General features: G+C 53.6%; 1 protein-coding gene across 1 annotated transcript in view; it reads left to right on the forward strand.

The window, feature by feature from the left end:
* LOC144763327 (uncharacterized) overlaps positions 1-22,402 on the forward strand; it is a 1,153,250-nt gene that overhangs the window by 488,690 nt on the left and 642,158 nt on the right. Inside the window, exon 43 of the mRNA XM_078648815.1 lies at positions 22,015-22,095. Within this exon, the coding sequence (XP_078504941.1) occupies positions 22,015-22,095 (81 nt within the window). The remainder of the gene's footprint in view (positions 1-22,014; positions 22,096-22,402) is intronic.

Below are 22,402 nucleotides of genomic sequence, written 5' to 3' on the forward strand. Positions count from 1 at the left end.
TGTGCTGTCCGGGGGTCCAGGGGCCCCACAATGTCTATTCCCACCCTTTCGAACGGGGTGGTCACAACGGGGAATGGTTGCAGAGGTGCCTTGAGTTTGCGGCCGCTCTTCCCGCTGGCCTGGCAGGTCGGGCAGGACCGGCAGTGGGTGGAGACGTCATTTCTCATTTTCGGCCAGTAAAAGTGAGTCACCAGGCGGTTGTATGTTTTGTCTTGCCCCAAGTGTCCAGCCAGGGGGACATCATGGGCCAAGTTCAGAAGGAAGTCTCTGAAACGGAGGGGCACCACCAGCACTCGACTGGCCCCCAGCTCCGCTATTCTTTGTTCGCTGTACAGTAGGTCATTGTCCCAATAGATCCAGTGGGCCCCTGCGGCGTCTCCTGCGCCCTGGGCGAGCGCTTGCTGTCGCAGTCCCTCGAGGGAGGGACATGTCTTTTGCTCTTGCCGGAATTGTTCTTGGGTGGGCCCCCCTTCCTGACGCCACTGAGCTAGGTCCGGAAGGTCTTGGGGCTGAGCGGGCTCTTCGTGGGTTTGTTCCGGGGTGTCGGTAGGGATGGAGTCTACCTCTGGAGCGATCGGGGGAGGAGGTGCTGGCCATTCGGGTTCTTCAGATCTAGGGATGGTGTCGGCGGCCATGGACCGGGTTGTTACGCACGCCCAGCCCGGGAGGCCTAACGTCCCCAGGTGCTCTCTTCTTTCAACGGCTGCCCACGGGGAACTCTCGAGATCGTTCCCCAGGAGGCAGTCCACGGGGGCATCGTCGCGGACAGTCACTTTTAACATACCGGAGACTCCTCCCCATTCGAAGGGGACGCAGGCCATCCGACACAGGCTCTCCGAATTGTCGGCCGATCGGACGGGGCAAAGAACGTTTGGCAGAATTTGTTCTGGGGTCACCAGGTGACAACGGACGGCCGTCACACTGGCCCCTGTGTCACGCAGGGCTTCGGCCTTACGCCCATTTATGTCCACCCACTGGCTGTATTTCCTGGTGTTGGCTGGTAGGGGTGCCCGCGGGATCAGGTCTCTTCCCCCTAGGCAGGCCAGGGTCATGGCGGCAGGTTCCCACTCGGGCTGCTCCTGCTCATACTCGTCAGGCTCTTTGGAGACTTGCTCTTCTCCTAGGGCGGCGGCAGCCACCTGGCGGGGTCCGGGGGTCTGGTTCTTTGGGCAGGTCGGGTCACTGGCATAGTGGCCGACTCGCTGGCATCGATGACACGTAAAGTTGGCTCGGAACCCAGGGCGCATCGGGGGGTTGCCCCGGCCGGCCGGGGGCGGGGTGTTGTTGGCGGGAGCGGCCGGGACGGCGTCCCTGCCCCGGCCCTGTCCTCCTCCTCCTCCTCCTCGGGGACGATGATGACCTTGGTTGGTTCTGTTCTGCTCGTTTGGCCCACTCCGGGTCACTCGGGTGCTCTCCCATCGGTCAGCCTCGGCGGCGAGCTGCCGGGGGTCAGTCAATTTACTGTCGAGGAGGTGCTGCCTGAGCTCGACGAAGCAGTTGTTGGAGAGGTGCTCCCACACAATGAGGTTGAAGAGCTGTTCGTAGGTTGTTACGTTGCTACCCTTGATCCATCCCTCGAAGGCTCGGCTGAAATAGTTCACATATTCTATCCAGGTTGTACCCGGGATCCGGGTGCAGTTGCGGAACCTCTGGCGGTACATCTCGGGCGTCAGCCCATATCGACTGAGGAGGGCGGCCTTCATGTGGTCATAGGACGTCATTTGATGGTCCGGAAGCTGCAGCAAGGCATCCCGGCCTTCATTGACGAATCTCCCCCATAGACCGGCTCCCCAGTCACTTCGAGCGATCCGGTGGGCAGTCATGGCGATCTCGTAGGCCTTGAACCACTGCTGTATGTCGTCGTTCCGATAGTATTCACGGACCACATCCTTGGGGATGTGGACCTTCTGTTCGGTAGTACCTGGGGGGCGCGGTTGCTCGGGCACCCCTAGGTCTTTGTTCTGTTTGCGCATTTCTATCTCCGCTAGCTTGCACTCGTGTTCGTATGCCAGTCTTTTTTCTTCGAGTTCTCTCTGTCTCTGCTTTTCCTCTCGCTCTTCTTGGAGCCGTAAGTGTTCTAAGTTCATCTTTTGTTCTGCCAGTTTCAATTCTCCGTCTAATTTGAGCCGTGCCAACTCTAACTCGTGTAGTCTATTTTTCTCTCGTTCTCGGATCTCTTCCCGGGAGAGATCCGTTCTCCTTTCTTCCGTCAGAGTGGTGTTTGTCTCCGGGGCTTCGGGGTCCCGGGGTCCGGCGATATTTGTCTCTGCCCAGGATTCTAGGGCGTGTTTGAAGTCCTCTTTCGTGCTCAGACCGGTGGTGGCAATGCCTAGTTCTATGCAAAATTGTTTTAGCTCTCGGTGGTTGTACTCTTCCAGTTTTTCCATCTGGAATTTCTCTGCAGATCCGCTCTCTCTGGTCGTCATTGTGGATTAGTCGTAGGGTGAGTTACTCTCTGTACGGTTACGCGTTGGTTCGGATCGCGCTGCTGGCCACCAATGTTAGACGGGGACCTGGAGGGTCGGCCGAGCACAAGGGGAGAGGCCTCCGGTGAGGGCCGTCTCCAGCGATCGTACAGACAAGTAACTTCCCCCCCACAGATGGACACCACACGAAGATCAGAGTAACACCTTTTATAGGCAGTTCTTGAAGTAAGGTAGTACGATACAAGGAGATCAGGACACGAGGATCCTCTCAATTCTAGTCTCTAGTAGGGAAAGGGGGTAGCGGGACAGTCTTGGTACCTACGGGTACTGAGGTGAACCGGCGGTAGCTCACAATCCTCGAGCTCGGTGGTCGGACGGGTCGGACCGCGGCAGCGCCAGCAGGTCCCGAAGAGATCGTAGGTGGCAACGGGCCGCGGCAGCGCCAGCAGGTCCCAACGAAGATGGAAGTTACAACGGGCCGCGGCAGCGCCAGCAGGTCCCACGAGGATGAAGGTTGCAGAAGGCCGCGGCAGCGCCAGCAGGCAGGACGATAGTTCACAAGGCAGGGCTGCGGCAGCGCCAGCAGTCCATCAAGGAAGAGTTCTTCTCGGTGTCTCTCGACTCCAGGATACAACTCCCTTCCTGCTCTGGGGCTCCTCGGTTATAGGTCTGGCGCCCTTTGATGTCCGGACCCTCGCACTGGGAGGTCGGGAGGTCCGGGATGAGGGAGTCCAGACACCCAGCAGGGGGGTGGAGCCAGCACCCGGGGAGGCTGGGGGCGATCGGCACCTGGCGGGGGAGAGCCATCGACACTTCTTTCTCCCATTAGCCTGCCAAGTGGTCCGTTCACCTCCTGGATGGATGGTGGTGCCGGGATGGCGGGGCCTGGCCGGGCCCAGGGTTGGGGTCGAGCTGAGGCCACGCGGCCGCGTGGTGCAGTGTCCAAGATGGCGGCTGGGCCGGGCAATGGGGCTGCCGGGGGCCCGGGCCCGTGACACAGAGATATCCGGGAGCAGGCGTCCCGGAGGGGACGGGTTGCGGGTTGCTTCTGCGGGTAGCCCCCGGAGAGCCGGTGTCTGGGCCCTGTCATGCGGGGAGGGAGCGAGCCCTTCGTGGGGCCTGTCCAACACGTAGCGTGACGCGTCAGAACATTTTTTAAGCAATCGCAATGGGGCTTGAGCATAGGTGGCGCCAGCATCAAGCGGGAGTAGCGCTCAGGACCGAGTGCACTCAGTAGCGGTAAGAGAGTCCTTTCAACCGAGGCTTGCTGCGCAAGCTGGTTGGTACAAACTGCAGCATTACTATAATGATTTCAAAGCGCCTAGCCTTGTAGCGACACCACAGGGGGAAGTGTTGTTTTAATGCTGAGAATCTCAGGGTCAATGTCAAGCAGTAGCGCTCTGATTAGTATCTGTTTGTGGGAGAGGGCAACACACGTTGGACCAAGGGAGAGCAAGTTTGCTTTCCCGGGCAGGGCACGATATGGTCGGCCGAGGGTTACAGTATACATGTGAATTTTTTGGTGGCCACACTGTATGTATGTAATTTGCTTTGCAGGGGGCCAGATTTTAACTACGCCACCAGTAGACACGTGATCTTTTGACACAGTGTCTAATGCGCTTAATGGCTGCAGGTATGCAGTAGCTGGCAGCCTTCAGGTAATAGCGGACTTATTCTACCGTGTGTGTGTATTACATGTTGTACGTTCACATTGTTGTGTCTTCATGTAGTCCTGTGTTGGGGACTAACTTTTCATTTCCGCTGTGTTTGTTTTTAAATATCACTACATGTCCTGTGAACTTACTAAAGTAAAGATTGAAAACAGAACCCCAATCTTGCCCTGACGAAGTTGCTGAAGTTTATGGCAATGAAACATGTCGGCATTGAGTAAATATATATGGTATATTAAGAAACATTTTTAACTAGGAACTCTTGCAGCATCAGAATAAAGTTGTATAGCTAGTAAGTCTCCCTTTTTTTAGCAGTGGTGACCGATTGTCCTTGGCTATCACAGGGGTTCTAGGTGCACACATACACTTGTTTCACCTTAATTTAGATGAGGGAACAGAGGTTTTTCATTTGTGCACTACACTTATATTAGTTAGGGAATCACTAATTGTGTTTTTCTTTTTCGTTCTTTACTCACACAAAGAGAGAGTGGTCGATGATGAGAAGTGGGTAAACTGGCAATTGCTTGCCAGGAACCCCCTCGAGTGTTGTTACCATGAGGCACTCTCTCTTTGCTCACTTGATTTTCAATTTTTAGAGTGGGACTAGACCTTGGTGTAACTTTTTATGTGAACGTGAACACACCATGACCCTGTAGATTAGTGTTAAGGTACACATCTAGGGCAGCAGTATAAATTGGTCGTGTAACTATGCTATCGGTCGAAAGAGAATTGGTGTGATAGGGAAGGCCTTTTTGTTGTTGAATAGTCATTGAGTGGGGGGGGCGGCCTTTTTCCCTTTGTTCCCCCTAGGGCTCCTTTTTGATTGAATGCTATATACGACATTTCCCAGCTTCAGTTTACATCATTTCCATCGAAAGGTATACAATTGTGTCATGCATATATCTTTTAAAGAGTTAGTTTGTTTACTGTCATATTATTCATCAATCATCTTCGGATACCGATCCTGTAGATGGTAAAGCACAGATGCCTCCCCTAAATGTGTTCCATTTTCCCCACATCCGCTCCCACTTCTTGGGGCACCCTCTGTGAACGTAATCAGCTTTCTCAGCCGCCATGGCAATATCCAAAGCATTACACCATTTTCCCGGGGTTGGAGTAGTTTGTGATCCCCTATATCTAGCAATATTTTGCTTGGCTTTCATCATGCCCAGTGTTGCCCAAGCTTGAGCTGTTCGATTTAGGTCTGTTGCTAACCATATATTTAGGAGACATCGTTTAGGCTCCGGTGGCACAGGAGCTCCACTAACTTGTGTGATCATGCTCATAATAGTTGCCCTGTATTGCATGATTTCTGGTCACTCCCATAGTGTACAATAGAATGTACCTATGTCGCTGCATTGCCACAGACAGAGTTGGTTGTCGGTCTTTCCCATCTTGTCTAATGTTGTTCTAGTGAAGTAAGTCATGTGGAGCACTTTGAGCTGTATCAAGCGTAGCTTCGAAGATATTGCCACCTCCCTCGGGGATACTAGAGCTTCCTGCCAGTCAGTATCTTCTAATTCCCCAATAATGGCCTGCCATTTTTCCCAGAGCAACTGTGTGGGGTCTGGCTGATGGTTAATATTTTTACAATATGTTAGGGATATGGCTTCCTTATCCATATATTCTGTTAGGTGTCTATCCTCCAATGGAGAGGTCTCTGGAAGGACAGTGCTGGGCAGGATGGCTGCTTCAAGTGCATGTTTGACCTGTAGATAGCTGATCATCTCAGTGGGTGCCATCTCATACCGGTCTTGTAGTTGAGCAAAGGTAAGGACTTTCCCTGTAATCCAAAGGTCCCCCACCCTTGATATTCCTATTGCGTCCCATTGTTTAAATCCTTTACTATTGCCCAATTAGCCCAATCTACCGGTCTCCCAAAGTGGAGTTAGTTGTGTTATCCTATTGTCCCACCCTAATTTTCTCAATACAGCGTATCATATGTGAACTGTATGTGCAGCCGGTCCCAGGAGTTCTGTTTTACGTGTTTTGTTGTAAAGTGCTCGGTTGATTCCTCCCATTCCTAGGACATGCCTATCTAATCGGTAAGCAGGGTCAGTCTGGTGGGGGTGGATCCATTTATTGATTACGGCCAATAGCGAGGCCCAATATTATGTCTGGACATTTGGAAGTGTGGTGTCACCATCGTACCAGTTTTTAACCAGGTTGGACATGGCTATCCTAGCAGGTTTTCCATTCCAGTGGAGATTGTTCACTTCCGTCTCTATTGCCCCAAAGTATGATGCCGGAACCAAGAAAGGGGTGTGTTATAAGGCGAAAGAAATCCGGGGAGTGCCATCATTTTGAAGAGTGCCGCTCTTCCAAGCAAGTTGAGGGGTAGCGCTTGCCAATGTTTGGCATCCCGACGCAATCTGTTCAGGGGTTCTAGGAGATTTTGGGTCATGAAGGCATCTGGGTCTGATGTGACATGGATCCCCAGGTATTTGAAGTTGTATGCGATTACTTTCACCTCACAACCTTAAGGCAGCCCTGGTGGGGGCTAGTCAGAACATATAGTACCGATTTACCCCAATTAATGGTGTATCCAGAGTATCTTCCGTATGTTTTGCATATATTTAACAGTAAGCATGGGTGGAATTTGCGAATTAGCGATACGCAAATTTGCAATTGCGATTCGCAAAAATCCGGCAAATTCCACGAGTGTGCGATTTTTTTTTTTTGCGAGTACGCGAGATTTTTTTACCAGTTCGGGAACAAGAACTTGCGTATGCGGTCACAACGGTTGCGAACATGTTGTTTCCACTTAACCAGCCTGCTCGCGATTCCTTTTTCCTGTTTTGGGTCGCAATGACGTGCTCGCGTACGCAATTTCCTGTTTCGGGTCGCAATGACGTGTTCGCGATCGCAGCGTCGCTCGGCCAGCTACCAAAATCTCGCAGCGCACGCGAACAGGGAGGAAAACTCATCAGCGTACGCAGAATCATGGTAAGTCAATGCTGCGCATGCGAGATTGTATTTTTGAAGCGCGAACAAGAAAATAAAATCCGCCAACCTGCGCATTGCGGATTTTGGGGCAATATAAGGATATGCGATCCTCCCATCCCACTGTCCAGCGAAGCCCTCTGTCTTTTCTTATCCAGGCTGCTAGGGGCTTTAGCAAAAGGGCAAAAAGAAGCGGTGATAGGGGACAGCCTTGCCTCGGTACGTGCCCCAGGGGGAATTCATTGGAGATATGTCCGTTTGCCACTACATGTGAAAGCGGGTTAGTGTAGAGCATCCGCACCAAGGAGCAAAATTTGGGCCCGAACCCCATATATTGAAGGACAGCAAAAAGAAAGGGCCATTTGACCGTATTGAAAGCCATGCGTGCGTCAAGTGACAGTATATCGGCCACTTCCTGAATGGTGTGTTTATGACTCATGACACTATGCAGGCATCTCAAATTGAGCGCTGTATTTCTACCCGGCATAAATCCGGATTGATCCGGATGCACTCGTTTCGATAGGTGAGGTGTTAGCCTATTAGCCAATGTTTTGGCCAAGATCTTGGCCTCCGCACTGATGAAGGATATGTGACGATAGGATGTGCACTCTTGAGCCGGTTTACCCGGTTTGGCAACTATGGTTGCTATGCGTTGGTCTCTGGGAAGCTCTCCCTCTTCCAAGCTGGCCCCATACATTTTTAACAGGTGTGAGGTAATTTTTGTTGCATCTCGTTTATATAATTTGATGGGGATGCTGGTGGGTCCTAGGGCTTTCCCCGATTTTATGTTTCCTACAGCTGGTGATAGTTTGTCCGTTGTAAGGTCTGCCTTTAGCAGCTGGGTCTCTTTTTGTGTGAGTATTGGCAGTTGTATGTCTTTGAGAAATGCTGCTGCATCCTCTAATTCTACTGTGACTGTCAGGACATAAACGTGCTCATAATGAAGCGCTAGGGCGTCTACTATTTTCTGTGGGTCTGTTGTGATTTCTATTGTCAAGAGTTCCGTCACCCACCTGTCAGCCTGTGCTCGTTTATCAAGCCAGGCCTTAGCCCCAACCTCCTATACTGTGTGGCGAAGGCCGTAAGCCTGGTTTTAGCTTCTTCCCATAGATACTCTTTTGTTTCTTGTTGTTTTGTACGTAGCTTATGTGTGTTTGCGTCAGTGGGAGTTTGGGAATGTAGTGTCTCTAATTGGCTCACTTCTTGCTCTAGGGTCAACACTGTTATCCCCTTTTCCTTTTTGTGGCCTGAGATCATTGATATGGCCTGCCCTCTGTTGGACCCGGCCTCGTGGCGTGGTCCTACCCCTCCCGCATGGCGCACCCTGGACGACATCGGCCCTCCTTCGAACCGCTGTCACCCCTCCGGACACCACCCTCAACGAACTCTCGACGAGAGCCGCCCCTGGCAAACCCCGGCTCTCCCCCTCTGGAACCCGGCGAACCCGGTTCGCCCCAACTCTGCAGGTCCGGTCACCACCCCGGGCCACCCTCTCAGGCCCGACTCCATCTTGGGCCCATCACGTCCCGAGCACGTGGCCTCGGCCCAACCCCGGCCACGGCCCAGCGAAGCCCCGACATCGTGGCACCAAGACCAACCCAGGTGGTAAAGTGGCCTCTTGACGGATCCCGGAGGAGAGGAGTTTCGATGGCCCTCCAGTCGTCCCCGGACGCCTGGTATCGATCGCCCCCGGCCTCCTTGGGCGCTGGCTCCGCCCGCCTGCTGGGTGTCTGGACACCTTCATCCCGGCCCCTCTGACCCCCAGGCGAGAGGGTCCGGACATCAAAGGACTCCAGTCCTATATCTGGGCCAGCCCTGGATCAGGAAAGCAGTTGTATCTGGGAGTCGAAGCCCTGCTGACCTCGTCGCGGCTGATCCTGATAAGAACTCTGGAACCTGGAACCTCTGAGCCCTGCTGACGCTGTCGCGGCTCCACCAAGCTGAACCATCCGCCGAGCCCTGCTGACGCTGTCGCGGCTCTACCAAGCTGAACCATCTTCGGAGCCCTGCTGACGCTGTCGCGGCTCTACCAAGCTGAACCATCCTCCGAGCCCTGCTGACGCTGTCGCGGCTCTACCAAACTGAACCATCCTCCGAGCCCTGCTGACGCTGTCGCGGCTCTACCAAGCTGAACCATTCTCCGAGCCCTGCTGACGCTGTCGCGGCTCCACCAAGCTGAACCATCCGCCGAGCCCTGCTGACGCTGTCGCGGCTCTACCAAGCTGAACCATCTTCGGAGCCCTGCTGACGCTGTCGCGGCTCTACCAAGCTGAACCATCCGCCGAGCCCTGCTGACGCTGTCGCGGCTCTACCAAGCTGAACCATCCGCCGAGCCCTGCTGACGCTGTCGCGGCTCCCGGCACCCCCCCCCAGCTCGAGGATTGAGAGCTGTGCGCAGGGTTGCCCAGTACCAGCTGGTACCAAGACTGTCCCGCTACCCCCTTCCCCGGACATTGAGACTTTGTTGGGATCCCACGATCCCCCTGTACATATTGCTGCGGAATCTTGCCTTTATTCGTTATATAAAGACTCTTAAACCTACTCTGGTGTAGTGTCTCTCTGTGGTGGTGTGATTGCTCGGCTGTTACGATAGTAGGAGAGGAGCCTCGCCAAGGAGGCCTCTCGACGGCGCTCGGCCAAATCCATACGGAAAGGTGGGTTTCGGGGCGGCAGTCAGACATCTTCTGTCTCCCCTGGAAGCGCCTTTCTAACATTGGTGGCAGGCGACGGGATCCGAGCCGACGCATATCGTACAGCGAGCAACTCGCCCACTACTAACAGAGACCACAGCAACCATGAGCGATAAAGAAGCCGGAACGACCGCAGGGTTCCAGAAGGAACTACTGGAGGATTACCCACATAAAGAACTCAAACAGTTCTGCAAAAACTTAGGTATCACTACCACCGGACTAAGTACCAAAGAAGACTTTAAGGAAGCGCTGCAAACATGGGTGGAGGCCCGAGAGACACCACCCCCGACCGGAGGTGAACCGGTCCCAGACGTGCACCAGGGGACCTCAGCAGCCCCCGTAGAGGAAAGAAACACCAACCGAGATCCGGGCCTCTCCCACGAAGATACCCGAGAACGAGAGAGAAGCCGGCTCCACGAGTTGGAGCTCGCCCGACTCCGGCTGGACGGAGAACTCCAGCTAGCGGAGAAAAAAAATCGCACTTGAGCAACTACGGCTGCAAGACGGAGACAGAGCGAACTAGAAGAAAAGAAACTCACGTTTGAACACGAGCGTGACCTCAAAGAGCTGGAGATCAAGGCCAAGAGCGAAGAAGCTGGCGCCGCGGTGCTCCGCAACCCCCCGCCTCCTGCCGACCCGAAGGTCCACATTCCCAAGGATGTCGTCAAAGAGTACTACAAAAATGACGACATCCAGCAGTGGTTTAAGGCCTACAAAGTCGCCATGGCCGTGCACCGCATACCCCGAAAAGATTGGAGTGCCGGCCTATGGGGGAGATTCGTCAGCGAAGGAAGAGACACCCTGCTGGACCTGGCCGACGACGTGATGTCCTCCTATGATCACATGAAGGACGCCCTGCTCACCCGGTATGGACTCACCCCTGAGATGTACCGGCAAAGATTCAGAGACTGTAAAAAGATCCCCGGTACTACGTGGGTGGAGTACGTGAACTTTTATAGCAGAGCGCTAGACGGGTGGATAAAGGGCAGCAAAGTGACCACCTACGAGCAGCTGTTCGACCTCATCATATGGGAGCACCTCTCCAACAACTGCTTTGTCAAGCTCAGACAGCATCTACTCGACAGCAAGCTAACCGAGCCACGGAAACTCGCCGTCGAGGCCGATCGATGGGTGAGCACCCGGGTCCCCCGGACCCCGATAGGAGAATCCGGACGGAACACGCAAGGGCACCCCCGCCAGCGAGGCGGCGGAGGAGGCCTGAACCGGAGCCGAGACTTCCCGCCGGCGCCGCCCCGGAGTCCCCCCCGGGGGTCGCCCCAGAACAACACTTTACCGTCCCTGACCCGAAGAGGGGCCCCCCCAGCCCGAACCTTACCTGCCACAGATGCCAGCGGCCAGGTCACTTCGCCAGTGACCCCCAGTGCCCAATGAACCAGCGCACCGGCGTGGCCGGACCTCCAACCCGCCAGATCGCTGCCGCAGCCCTGGGGGAAGGAGGAGAGGAAGAAGAAGAGGTCTACAACGAGGACCAGACCGAGTGGGAGCCAGCCGCCATGGCCCTAGTCTGTCTGGGCGAGAGAGACATGATTCCCCGGGCTCCACTCCCGAGCAACACCCAAAAGTACCGTCAGTGGGTCAACATTAATGGGCGCCGGACCGAAGCACTCCGTGACACTGGAGCCAGTGTGACAGCCGTCCGCTGCCACCTGGTGACCCCCGAACAAATCCTACCGAATGTGCTGTGCCCCGTGCTGGCCGCCGACAATTCCGAGACCCTGTGCCAGATGGCCCGCATCCCCTTCGAGTGGGGAGGGGTGTCGGGCATGCTAAAGGTGACCGTCCGGGACGACGCCCCCGTGGATTGCCTCCTCGGAAACGATCTCGAGAGTTCTCCCTGGGCCCAAGTCGAGCGGAGAGAGCATCTGGGGATGCTGGGGCTACCCGAGTGGGTTTGTGCGACAACCCGATCAATGGCAGCTCGGGCCCCGGCGCCGGCGGAGGCCGCCCCGATCAAAGAACAGGAATGGCCCGCACCTCCGCCACCCGCCATCGATGAAGAAACTGGCCTTGAGCCCGGGCCACCAGGGCCCACCCGCGAAGACATCGCCGAACTCGGCGACATCCGGGAACTAAGCCAATGGCGCCAGGGAGGTGGTCCCACCCAAGAACAATTCCGGCAGGAACAGAAGACCTGTCCCTCCCTCGAGGGGACCAGGCAGCAAGCCGCCGCTCAAGCCGCCGGGGACACGTCGGGGTCCCACTGGGTCTACTGGGACCACGACCTCCTATACAGTGAACAGAAAATTGCTGAACTGGGGGCCAGCCGAGTGTTGGTGGTCCCCCTACGATTCAGAGACTTCCTCTTAAACCTGGCACATGACGTGCCCCTCGCTGGGCACCAGGGGCAGGACAAAACTTACAGCCGCCTGGTGACCCACTTCTACTGGCCTAAGATGCGCAGCGATGTCAGCAATCACTGCAGGACCTGTCCGACCTGTCAAGCCGGCGGGAAGAGCGGGGGAAAAGCCAAGGCCCGCTCCAACCCTTTCCCGTGGTGACAACCCCCTTCGAGCGAGTAGGGATCGATATCGTGGGGCCCATGGACCCCCACACCTCACAAGGACACCGCTTCATCCTCGTCCTAGTGGACCATGCCACCCGCTACCCAGAAGCCATCCCCCTCCGGACCATAACGGCCCCCGTGGTGGGCCGAGCCCTAATGGGAATCTTCTCCCGAGTGGGATTCCCCCGAGAGGTCGTAAGTGATCGGGGCACGAACTTTATATCAAAATATATGCGGTCCCTGTGGCAACAATGCGGGGTCACATATAAGTTCACCACCCCGTATCACCCCCAAGGGAATGGACTTGTGGAGCGGTTTAACAGAACACTCAAGGGGATGATCAAGGGCCTAGAAGAACCCCTCCGCCGCAAATGGGACGTCCTACTACCATGCCTCCTGTTTGCCTATCGGGAGGTACCTCAGAAGTCCCTGGGGTTCAGCCCCTTTGAACTATTGTATGGACACCCTGTCCGAGGTCCCCTCAGCCTGGTCAGAGAAGGCTGGGAGAATACAGTCCGAAATGCCCCGCCAGATGTCTACCGGTACCTCCTGACCCTCCGGAACCAGACTCGGAAGTTCCGGGAACTTGCCAAGGCCAATCTAGAAGCCAGTCAGGAGGAGATGAAACGCTGGTATGACCAGAACGCCTCGTCCATCGAGTTCGAGCCGGGCCAACAAGTCTGGGTCATGTCCCCGGTCGAACCCTGTGCCCTCCAGGACAAATGGATGGGGCCCTTCAAAGTGGTGGAGCGCAAGAGCCCCGTCACCTATCTGGTGGACATGGAGTCCCCCAGGAACCCCCTCCGGGTCCTGCACGCCAACCGGCTCAAGCCTCACTTTGCCCGCACGGAGCTGAGCCTGCTGCTGGCTACGGATGACGGGGCCGAAGACGACTCTGAGCCCCTGCCCGACCTCCTGAAGTACTCTGAAAAAGATGGCTCCGTCGAAGGAGTTCCCCTCTCCTCCGCCCTGAACCCCGAACAGCGCCGGGACTGCCAAGAGCTGTTGGGGCAGTTTGCGGACCTATTTTCGCTCACTCCCGGGGTCACACAGTGGTGTGTCCACGATGTCGACACCGGGGACAGCCCGCCCGTGCGACACCGGGCCTACCGAGTTCCCGACCGAGTTCGGGCCTGCATCCAGTCCGAAGTTGCCAAGATGCTAGCCCTAGGGGTGGTCGAACCCTTAGACAGTCCCTGGGCCAGTCCAGTTGTCCTGGTCCCTAAAGCCGCTGCCCCCGGCGCCCCCCCCGGAACTCAGGTTTTGTGTCGACTACCGGGGGCTGAATGCCGTCACCAGGACCGACGCCCATCCCATCTCCCGGGCCGATGAACTGATCGATCGCCTGGGGGCCGCCAGATACCTCAGCACCTTCGACCTCACGGCCGGGTATTGGCAGATCGGCCTCACTCCTGGTGCCCAAGAGCGATCTGCCTTCTCGACCCCCGATGGCCACTTCCAATTCAAGGTGATGCCCTTCGGCATGAAAACCGCCCCCGCTACCTTCCAGAGACTAGTGAACAGAGTGCTGGCGGGGCTAGAAGAGTTCAGTGCCGCATACCTGGACGATATTGCGGTGTACAGCCTCCACTGGAACAAACACTTGAGACACCTCTGGGAGGTCCTGACGGCCCTCCAGCGGGCCGGACTAACAGTGAAAGCAAGCAAGTGCCAGATAGGCCAAGGGTCTGTGACCTATCTGGGGCACCAAGTGGGGAGCGGCCAGGTGGCTCCCCTCCAACCCAAAGTCGACGCCATCGTGGCCTGGGAGCCCCCGGTCACCCAGACAGCAGTCCGAGCCTTCCTGGGGCTCACTGGATATTATCAGCACTTCATAAAGCACTACGGGAGCATTGTGGGGCCCCTCTCTGAACTGACCTCCAAAAGACTACCACAGAAGGTGCACTGGACCCCTGAGTGCCAAGCAGCCTTCGAGACTCTAAAGACTGCCATGTGCACCGCCCCTGTGCTCCAGGCCCCCGACTACAGCCGAGAGTTTGTGGTCCAAACCGACGCCTCGGAGCACGGCATCGGGGCGGTCCTGTCACAAGTCAACCCCGAGGGGGTTGACCAACCTGTGGCCTTCATCAGCCGGCGGCTGCTGGCTCGAGAGCAACGATGGAGCACCATAGAAAGAGAAGCCTTCGCCGTCGTGTGGGCCCTAAAGAAACTCAGGCCCTACCTCTTCGGCACCCACTTCCGGGTCCAGACCGACCACCGGCCCCTGCGGTGGCTGATGCAGATGCGTGGCGAGAACCCGAAGCTGCTGCGATGGTCCATCTCCCTGCAGGGGATGGACTTCACTGTGGAACATCGGCCTGGCAACGACCACGCCAACGCTGATGGCCTGTCCCGCTTCTTCCGCCTCGACGAGGAGAATCCCCAAGAAGATGGGTGACTCTCCCCGCCTTCAGCTGGAGGGGACGTGTGTTGGACCCGGCCTCGTGGCGTGGTCCTACCCCTCCCGCATGGCGGACCCTGGACGACATCGGCCCTCCTTCGAACCGCTGTCGCCCTCCGGACACCACCCTCAACGAACTCTCGACGAGAGCCGCCCCTGGCAAACCCCGGCTCTCCCCCTCTGGAACCCGGCGAACCCGGTTCGCCCCAACTCTGCAGGTCCGGTCACCACCCCGGGCCACCCTCTCAGGCCCGACTCCATCTTGGGCCCATCACGTCCCGAGCACGTCGCCTCGACCCAACCCTGGCCATGGCCCAGCGAAGCCCCGACATCGTGGCACCAAGACCAACCCAGTTGGTAAAGTGGCCACTTGACGGATCCCGGAGGAGAGGAGAGGAGTTTCGAGGAGTACGATACCAGGCGTTCCCCGGACGCCTGGTATCGATCGCTCCCGGCCTCCCTGGGCGCTGGCTCCGCCCGCCTGCTGGGTGTCTGGACACCTTCATCCCGGCCCCTCTGACCCCCAGGCGAGAGGGTCCGGACATCAAAGGACTCCAGTCCTATATCTGGGCCAGCCCTGGATCAGGAAAGCAGTTGTATCTGGGAGTCGAAGCCCTGCTGACCTCGTCGCGGCTGATCCTGATAAGAACTCTGGAACCTGGAACCTCTGAGCCCTGCTGACGCTGTCGCGGCTCCACCAAGCTGAACCATCCGCCGAGCCCTGCTGACGCTGTCGAGGCTCTACCAAGCTGAACCATCTTCGGAGCCCTGCTGACGCTGTCGCGGCTCTACCAAGCTGAACCATCCTCCGAGCCCTGCTGACGCTGTTGCGGCTCTACCAAGCTGAACCATCCTCCGAGCCCTGTTGACGCTGTCGCGGCTCTACCAAGCTGAACCATCCTCCGAGCCCTGCTGACGCTGTCGCGGCTCCACCAAGCTGAACCATCCGCCGAGCCCTGCTGACGCTGTCGCGGCTCTACCAAGCCGAACCATCTTCGGAGCCCTGCTGACGCTGTTGCGGCTCTACCAAGCTGAACCATCCTCCGAGCCCTGTTGACGCTGTCGCGGCTCTACCAAGCTGAACCATCCTCCGAGCCCTGCTGACGCTGTCGCGGCTCCACCAAGCTGAACCATCCGCCGAGCCCTGCTGACGCTGTCGCGGCTCTACCAAGCCGAACCATCTTCGGAGCCCTGCTGACGCTGTTGCGGCTCTACCAAGCTGAACCATCCGCCGAGCCCTGCTGACGCTGTCGCGGCTCTACCAAGCTGAACCATCCGCCGAGCCCTGCTGACGCTGTCGCGGCTCCCGGCACCCCCCCATGCACGAGGATTGAGAGCTGTGCGCAGGGTTGCCCAGTACCAGCTGGTACCAAGACTGTCCCGCTACCCCCTTCCCCGGACATTAGACTTTGTTGGGATCCCACGATCCCTCTGTACATATTGCTACGGAATCTTGCCTTTATTCGTTATATAAAGGCTCTTAAACCTACTCTGGTGTAGTGTCTCTCTGTGGTGGTGTGATTGCTCGGCTGTTACGATAGTAGGAGAGGAGCCTCGCCAAGGAGGCCTCTCGACGGCGCTCGGCCAAATCCATACGGAAAGGTGGGTTTCGGGGCGGCAGTCAGACATCTTCTGTCTCCCCTGGAATCGCCTTTTTAACACCCTCGAAGAACAGGCTTGTATGCTTCCCATAGAATCAATGAGGAGGACACTGAGGGTTCATTTTCTGTGAAGTAATGTTGTGGGCTGGTAATCAATCGATTCCAGATCTTGGGGTTCTTTAAATAACCAGGATATATCGGGAATATAAGGCGTTGTGTTGGGGGTGTAGTGCATAATGTTTTCTCATTGTTAATTACCTTCCTGTGTTTAAAAATCTACACCACTCCCTCTGGGCCTTTCTTTTGTCTCTTTCTTGCAGACGAAGATGTTGTACTCTCCCTTATTCCCCTTGACACTTTTTCTGCATTAACATTACCACATGTTTTTGTTCATATATGCCAGATCACTACCAACGTTTCCCTCCTTCATCTTCTGTGCAAGTCTTAGTATTTTTCTGCTCCTTACCTTCCTGTCTTCTCTTTTCTTTCCGGGACACAATCGTTTTTATTCTATGTTTACCGTGACTCAGAAAGAAAAAAATATGATTTTTTTAAATTTGTACCTCTACCTTCTAAGTCATTTTTACAATTCCTATTGTACGGTGTTATTTTTTATATACTGGATCTGGAATTCCAAAGTCCATTTCTTCTATGAAAATCTTCAGATTTGTGAGGAAATGGCTTTTCTCGTTTTGGGCAGTTCCCCAAAATGTCGTTTTGTCAGCCGGGTTTCATCAAGCTGGTCTTATCTATTTTATGAAATTCGTCAAATTGAGGACAACTTATGATTGTGCTTCATTGGGCAATAAAAAACCTGGGGGCATATTATCAAGGGGGGTTATCTCCGCTTTTTTGGCTTTAAAAGTCAAGAAAGCGGAGATAAAATTATCTCCCTATTACCTAGCTGTCGCTAACACCAGTTAGCGACAGCTAGTAGGAGATAGTGACCATCTTGGGCCACACTTTGCATGTCAGTGATATTTATCACGAATGACATGCAAAGTGGGCGTGCCAAGATGTTAGCAACTGGAAACAGTCGCTAACATCGCTATCTCCTATTACCAACTTTTGGAGATATTCACGCTAAGAGCGAATATCTCCAAAAACTAACACCTGCCCTGAGCAGTTCTTAGCCATGTTATCCAATGGGAGGTGGATAACATGGCTAAGAGCATTAGCTCGGTAATGTATGAATTTCGCTGACTTTTCAGCGATATTCATGCATTGCGGCCGTTTTTTATCGCATTTGCGATAAACCTTGATAATAGCAAGGTTTATCTGCGATAATTTCTGACGATGCTTAGCGTTAAAAAATTCGTTGCTAAGCATTGTTAGCGATAAATATCGCTTAACGTTGGTAATATGCCCCCAGGTCCATGAATTGGAGAGTACCTATTATTTCAATCTTTTAAATCATTAGGGAAGTTCGGGCTCCTGAAAGACTTCCTCTCAATTAGACCAGAGCAGAGGCACACCCTCTGAGGTTAACACATGAGGTTTTCTGTATGCTCTTTGCAAATAATACTCACCGAATTTTACAGTTTAACTGCATGTGTGAACAGGACGCTCCGAGGCTGGGGCATAGCCCCTGTTGCTGCAGCAGATGCAGTGGCACCTGGGCCCGGACACCTGGCTGGCCATTCAACCCTCATTATTGCTGAATTTACTACCCCAACAGCAATCAAAAGGGCCATTTTACTAGCTTGCACCTGGGCCATGGCATCCTTGTTACTCTACTGCTTTGTAGACATTGTCTACTTGAAGCCAGTTGGACATGTGCTGTCTTTCTGCCTTGCAGCATTTTAGGTTGTATTGTCCGAATCCCAGTCTATTGGAAAGGAAGGAGGAGAGTGGGAAAATGAATTTAATGGCGTTTCTTGTAGTCTTTCTTGCTCTCCCTTCTTCATACACCCACCAAGCCATCTAAGTAGAGTATCTGGCATTCAACTATTTTATTTATTTTATTTGTAGAGCGCAACATTTATCCCAAGGGATGTCACGGCGCTAGAACTAAAGTAGCAGATGGGAACTTGGTTAGCCGGGTGTCATGCATCAGTTTTTAGGGAAGAGATGTGTTTTGAGTTTCTTTCTGAAGATATTGTAATTATTAGTTAGCCTGAGTTCCACTGGGAGTTCATTCCAATGTCGTGCAGCCAGGTAGGAGAAAGTGCGTCCACATGCTTTGGTCTTTTTTATTTTCTTTTTTTTGGCAAGAGCGAGGTGTTGTGATCTTAGTGGTCTGGCAGGGGAGTAGAAGTGTAGTTTATTCCGAAGAATAGTCGGTCCTTTATTATTGAGTGTCTTGTGGGCATGACCTATGAGCAGGCTCTTTGGCGCATGGGCAGTGGAAATAATATATGAAGTGGGTGTGGATGGTCAGTGATGAACGGTTTAAACTTATCTTGCATATGTGGAGGGACCTTTGCAGAAGAGGCGCTTCTAATGAAATGTCAGATCCAAGCATTCATGGTCAGATGCTTTCTGGTCCTGTCTGTGGCATGCATGCACTCCCAGCCATCTGTGAATCACAAGGTGCAACAACTGAGTTCTCGCATATGATAGTGCTGACGTCATCTGTGTTCATCACAGTGGCAGATGGCCTGCTTTGGCATTGGGGCAGAGCCCTGATGTTCGTTCACTGTTTCTAAGTTGGTGATACTAGCTATCTGACTCTGCATTGTTTCATCTTTTTTCCTTTGGTAGGCCTTGTATTTGATATGTACGGTTCAAATTATATTAAAGCTTGCCACGTTCACTTCATGTAATGTGGTTAATTTATATAGGGCTCATCAGTATGACAGTTCCCCAGCCGCCACTTATTTTCTTTTCACACCCTTCGCTCAAGGTCCTAACAGCCCACTCGTTTTTAAACTGGAGCTTGTTTTTTAGGTCTCGCCTAAGCCATCGCGTTAGCGATGCTTTGGCGAACTATTAAGTGAGGGCTTTCAAAAGTGCTCCCAAAGTGTGGATTGGGTACAGTATATGTGCTCCGCGTGCGCGCATCATTTGTCCACCTGCTGATCACTTTTGCGGCCGCTTTGATGTTCTCAGTGAGCTGCGCGGCCACTGAGAACATCAAATTGGCCGCAAAAGTGATCACCATTTGCCATCCGAAGCCCTCACTTTACTGCTTTGCTTGTTTTTTTTTTATTTCAGCACTTTGTGGGAGACCATTTGATTCTTGCTCCCTCGTTTGTATACCGCTTCCCACTCATTTAACTGCTCTCCACTCTTGCGTTCCAGGAAATACATGTTTAATGCCATTTAGAGTTGCCCCATCTCTTTCCCTTCACACCTCTCGTTTTGTTCCTTCTCTCTATCTCCACTTTCCCCTTTCTCTCACTCCTCCACGGCACATTCTTCTCCTCTGTCAGCATCCCTTCTCTGATCCCTGCCACCTCCCTCTGCTCCATCTCTCTGCAGTGTTATTCATTTGTGACCGCTTTCCATGTGGCTAAGGCTTGGCACAAACAACAGATGCCTTATCCTCAGCAGATCAGAGAACATTTGTGTCCATATGTGTATTGAGGTGGAAGTGCGCGAGCAGCACAAGCTATGAAGTGACAGTACCTTCCGCGGCAGCAGCTCGGGGAACAGCGAGCTCCTCTATCACCCTGGTGCACACACGAGCAGTCCAGTTTCAGCACTTTTGTCCGGGCTGCTTTTGAACCCCAGTCCAGTCCAAAGGGCCAATAACTCCAATGAAGCATGTAGTGGTGACTCCACCCTATGACATTACATGTTACAGTAAATCATGAGCACAGAACATCCTGAAAAACAGTGCATACTGCTGATATGGCACCAGGCATGTTCGATGTAGTGGTAATTGGTGGTTGCTGTTAGTTCAATCGGATGGAAATGAAATATGTAGTCTTCAGAGCGTACCTGGTTTACGAGTGTGTATACCCTAGAACGCTGTCCTTTACTTCTTTGTACAAGGTTGCAAGGTTCTTCATTTAACTGGCCTGATGTACGTACGATCTATCTATCTATCTATCTATCTATCTATCTATCTATCTATCTATCTATCTATCTATCTATCTATCTATCTATCTATCTATCTATCTATCTATCTAATCTGTCTTTTAATTGTATTTTTAGTCTTGGGCCAATAACACACACAAACACACACACACAAACACACACAACCACACACACAAGCACACACAAGCACACACAACCACACACACAAACACACACAACCACACACACAAACACAAACACACAACCACACACACACACAACCACACACACACAACCACAATCACACACAAACACACAACCACACACACACCACACACACACCCACACACACACAACCACACACAACCACACACACAAACACAAACAACCACACACACAAACACACACAACCACCAACACACACACAACCACACACACCCAACCACACACACACAACCACACACAACCACATACAACCACATACACAACCACACACACAGCCACAAGCACACACCCACAACCACACACACACAACCACACATACACTCAACCACAACCACACACAAACACACAACCACACACACAGACACCACACACACACAATCACACACACAAACACAAACAACCACACACAAACAAACACACACAACCACCCACACACAACCAAACCACACACACACAACCACACACACGCACAACCACACACAAAACCACACACACACAACCACATATAACCACACACAACCACTCACACAGCCTCAAGCACACACACACAGCCACACACACACAACCACACATACACCCAACCACACCCAACCACACACAACCACAAACACAACACACACCACACATGCACAACCACACATGCACAACCACACACACACAACCACACACACACAACCAGACACACAACCACACACACACAACCACACACACACACAACCACACAACCACACACACACACACAACCACACACACATAACCACACACAACCACACACACACAACCACAAGCGCACATACACAACCACACACACAACCACACATACACACAACCACACATACATACAACCACACATACACACAACCACACACACAACCATGCACACAACCATGCACACAACCACACACCCACACACACAACCACACACACAACCACGCACACAACCACACACACACAACCACACACACGCACAACCACAACCACACACACAACCAGACCATCAGTGCACACTTCCACCAGGCACAGACACCATCCATCGTCAGTGCACGCTTTCACCGGGCACAAACACCACCAGCCATCAGTGCATGCTTTCACCGGGCACAAACACCACCAGCCGTCAGTGCACGCTTCCACCAGGCACACACACCACCAGCCGGCAGTGTACACTTCCACCAGGCACACACACCACCAGCCGGCAGTGCACATTTCCGCCAGGCACACACACCACCAGCCGTCAGTGCACGCTTCCACCAGGTACACACACCACCAGCCGGCAGTGCACACTTCCACCAGGCACACACACCACCAGCCATTAGTGCACAATTTCTACAGGCACACACACCACCAGCCATCAGTGCACACATCAATTGTTATCCATCCACAACTAACTATTGTAGCAATCGCACACAGTATGGCGCACTTTACTTTTAAACATATTCTTCTTCTTTTTTTTGGGCCTAGAATTTATAGACTTTTGTTGCAATTGGTGTTGCAATATTTAGTAATGCCAATAGCTCAAACTTAATTAATGCGCGACCTATTGCATTGCAAATGCTTCTCTATTTTCTCTTTAGGGTGAAGCAGGATCGAAGGGCGAGAAAGGTGAGCCTGGACTAGCTGGGACCCCAGGAGAGACCGGACTAAGAGGTAAAGATGTAAGTAGATTCTGATAGAACAGTAAGAATGCACCAAGACAAATGTTAAGCTCTGTAGAGACTGAATGAGTATGCAGGAAAGGGACACCTATAGACTGGACTTCATAAGCCAGTGTACTGACCCATGTGACACTCACACTTTCTATACATGTTCCTCCATTAAATAAATGTCTTTTTTAAACTCCTCTGGCGCCACGACCTGGGACAGACAACCCAAGGGCATCTACTAACAGTCTGACCCATAATGCTCCGGAAAGCAATGCAAACACACGTTTCACCTGCAAAAAAACCCACACCTGCAGCAGCC

Source organism: Lissotriton helveticus, chromosome 1_1 (genome assembly GCF_964261635.1).
Source record: "Lissotriton helveticus chromosome 1_1, aLisHel1.1, whole genome shotgun sequence".
Taxonomy (NCBI): Eukaryota; Metazoa; Chordata; class Amphibia; order Caudata; family Salamandridae; genus Lissotriton; species Lissotriton helveticus.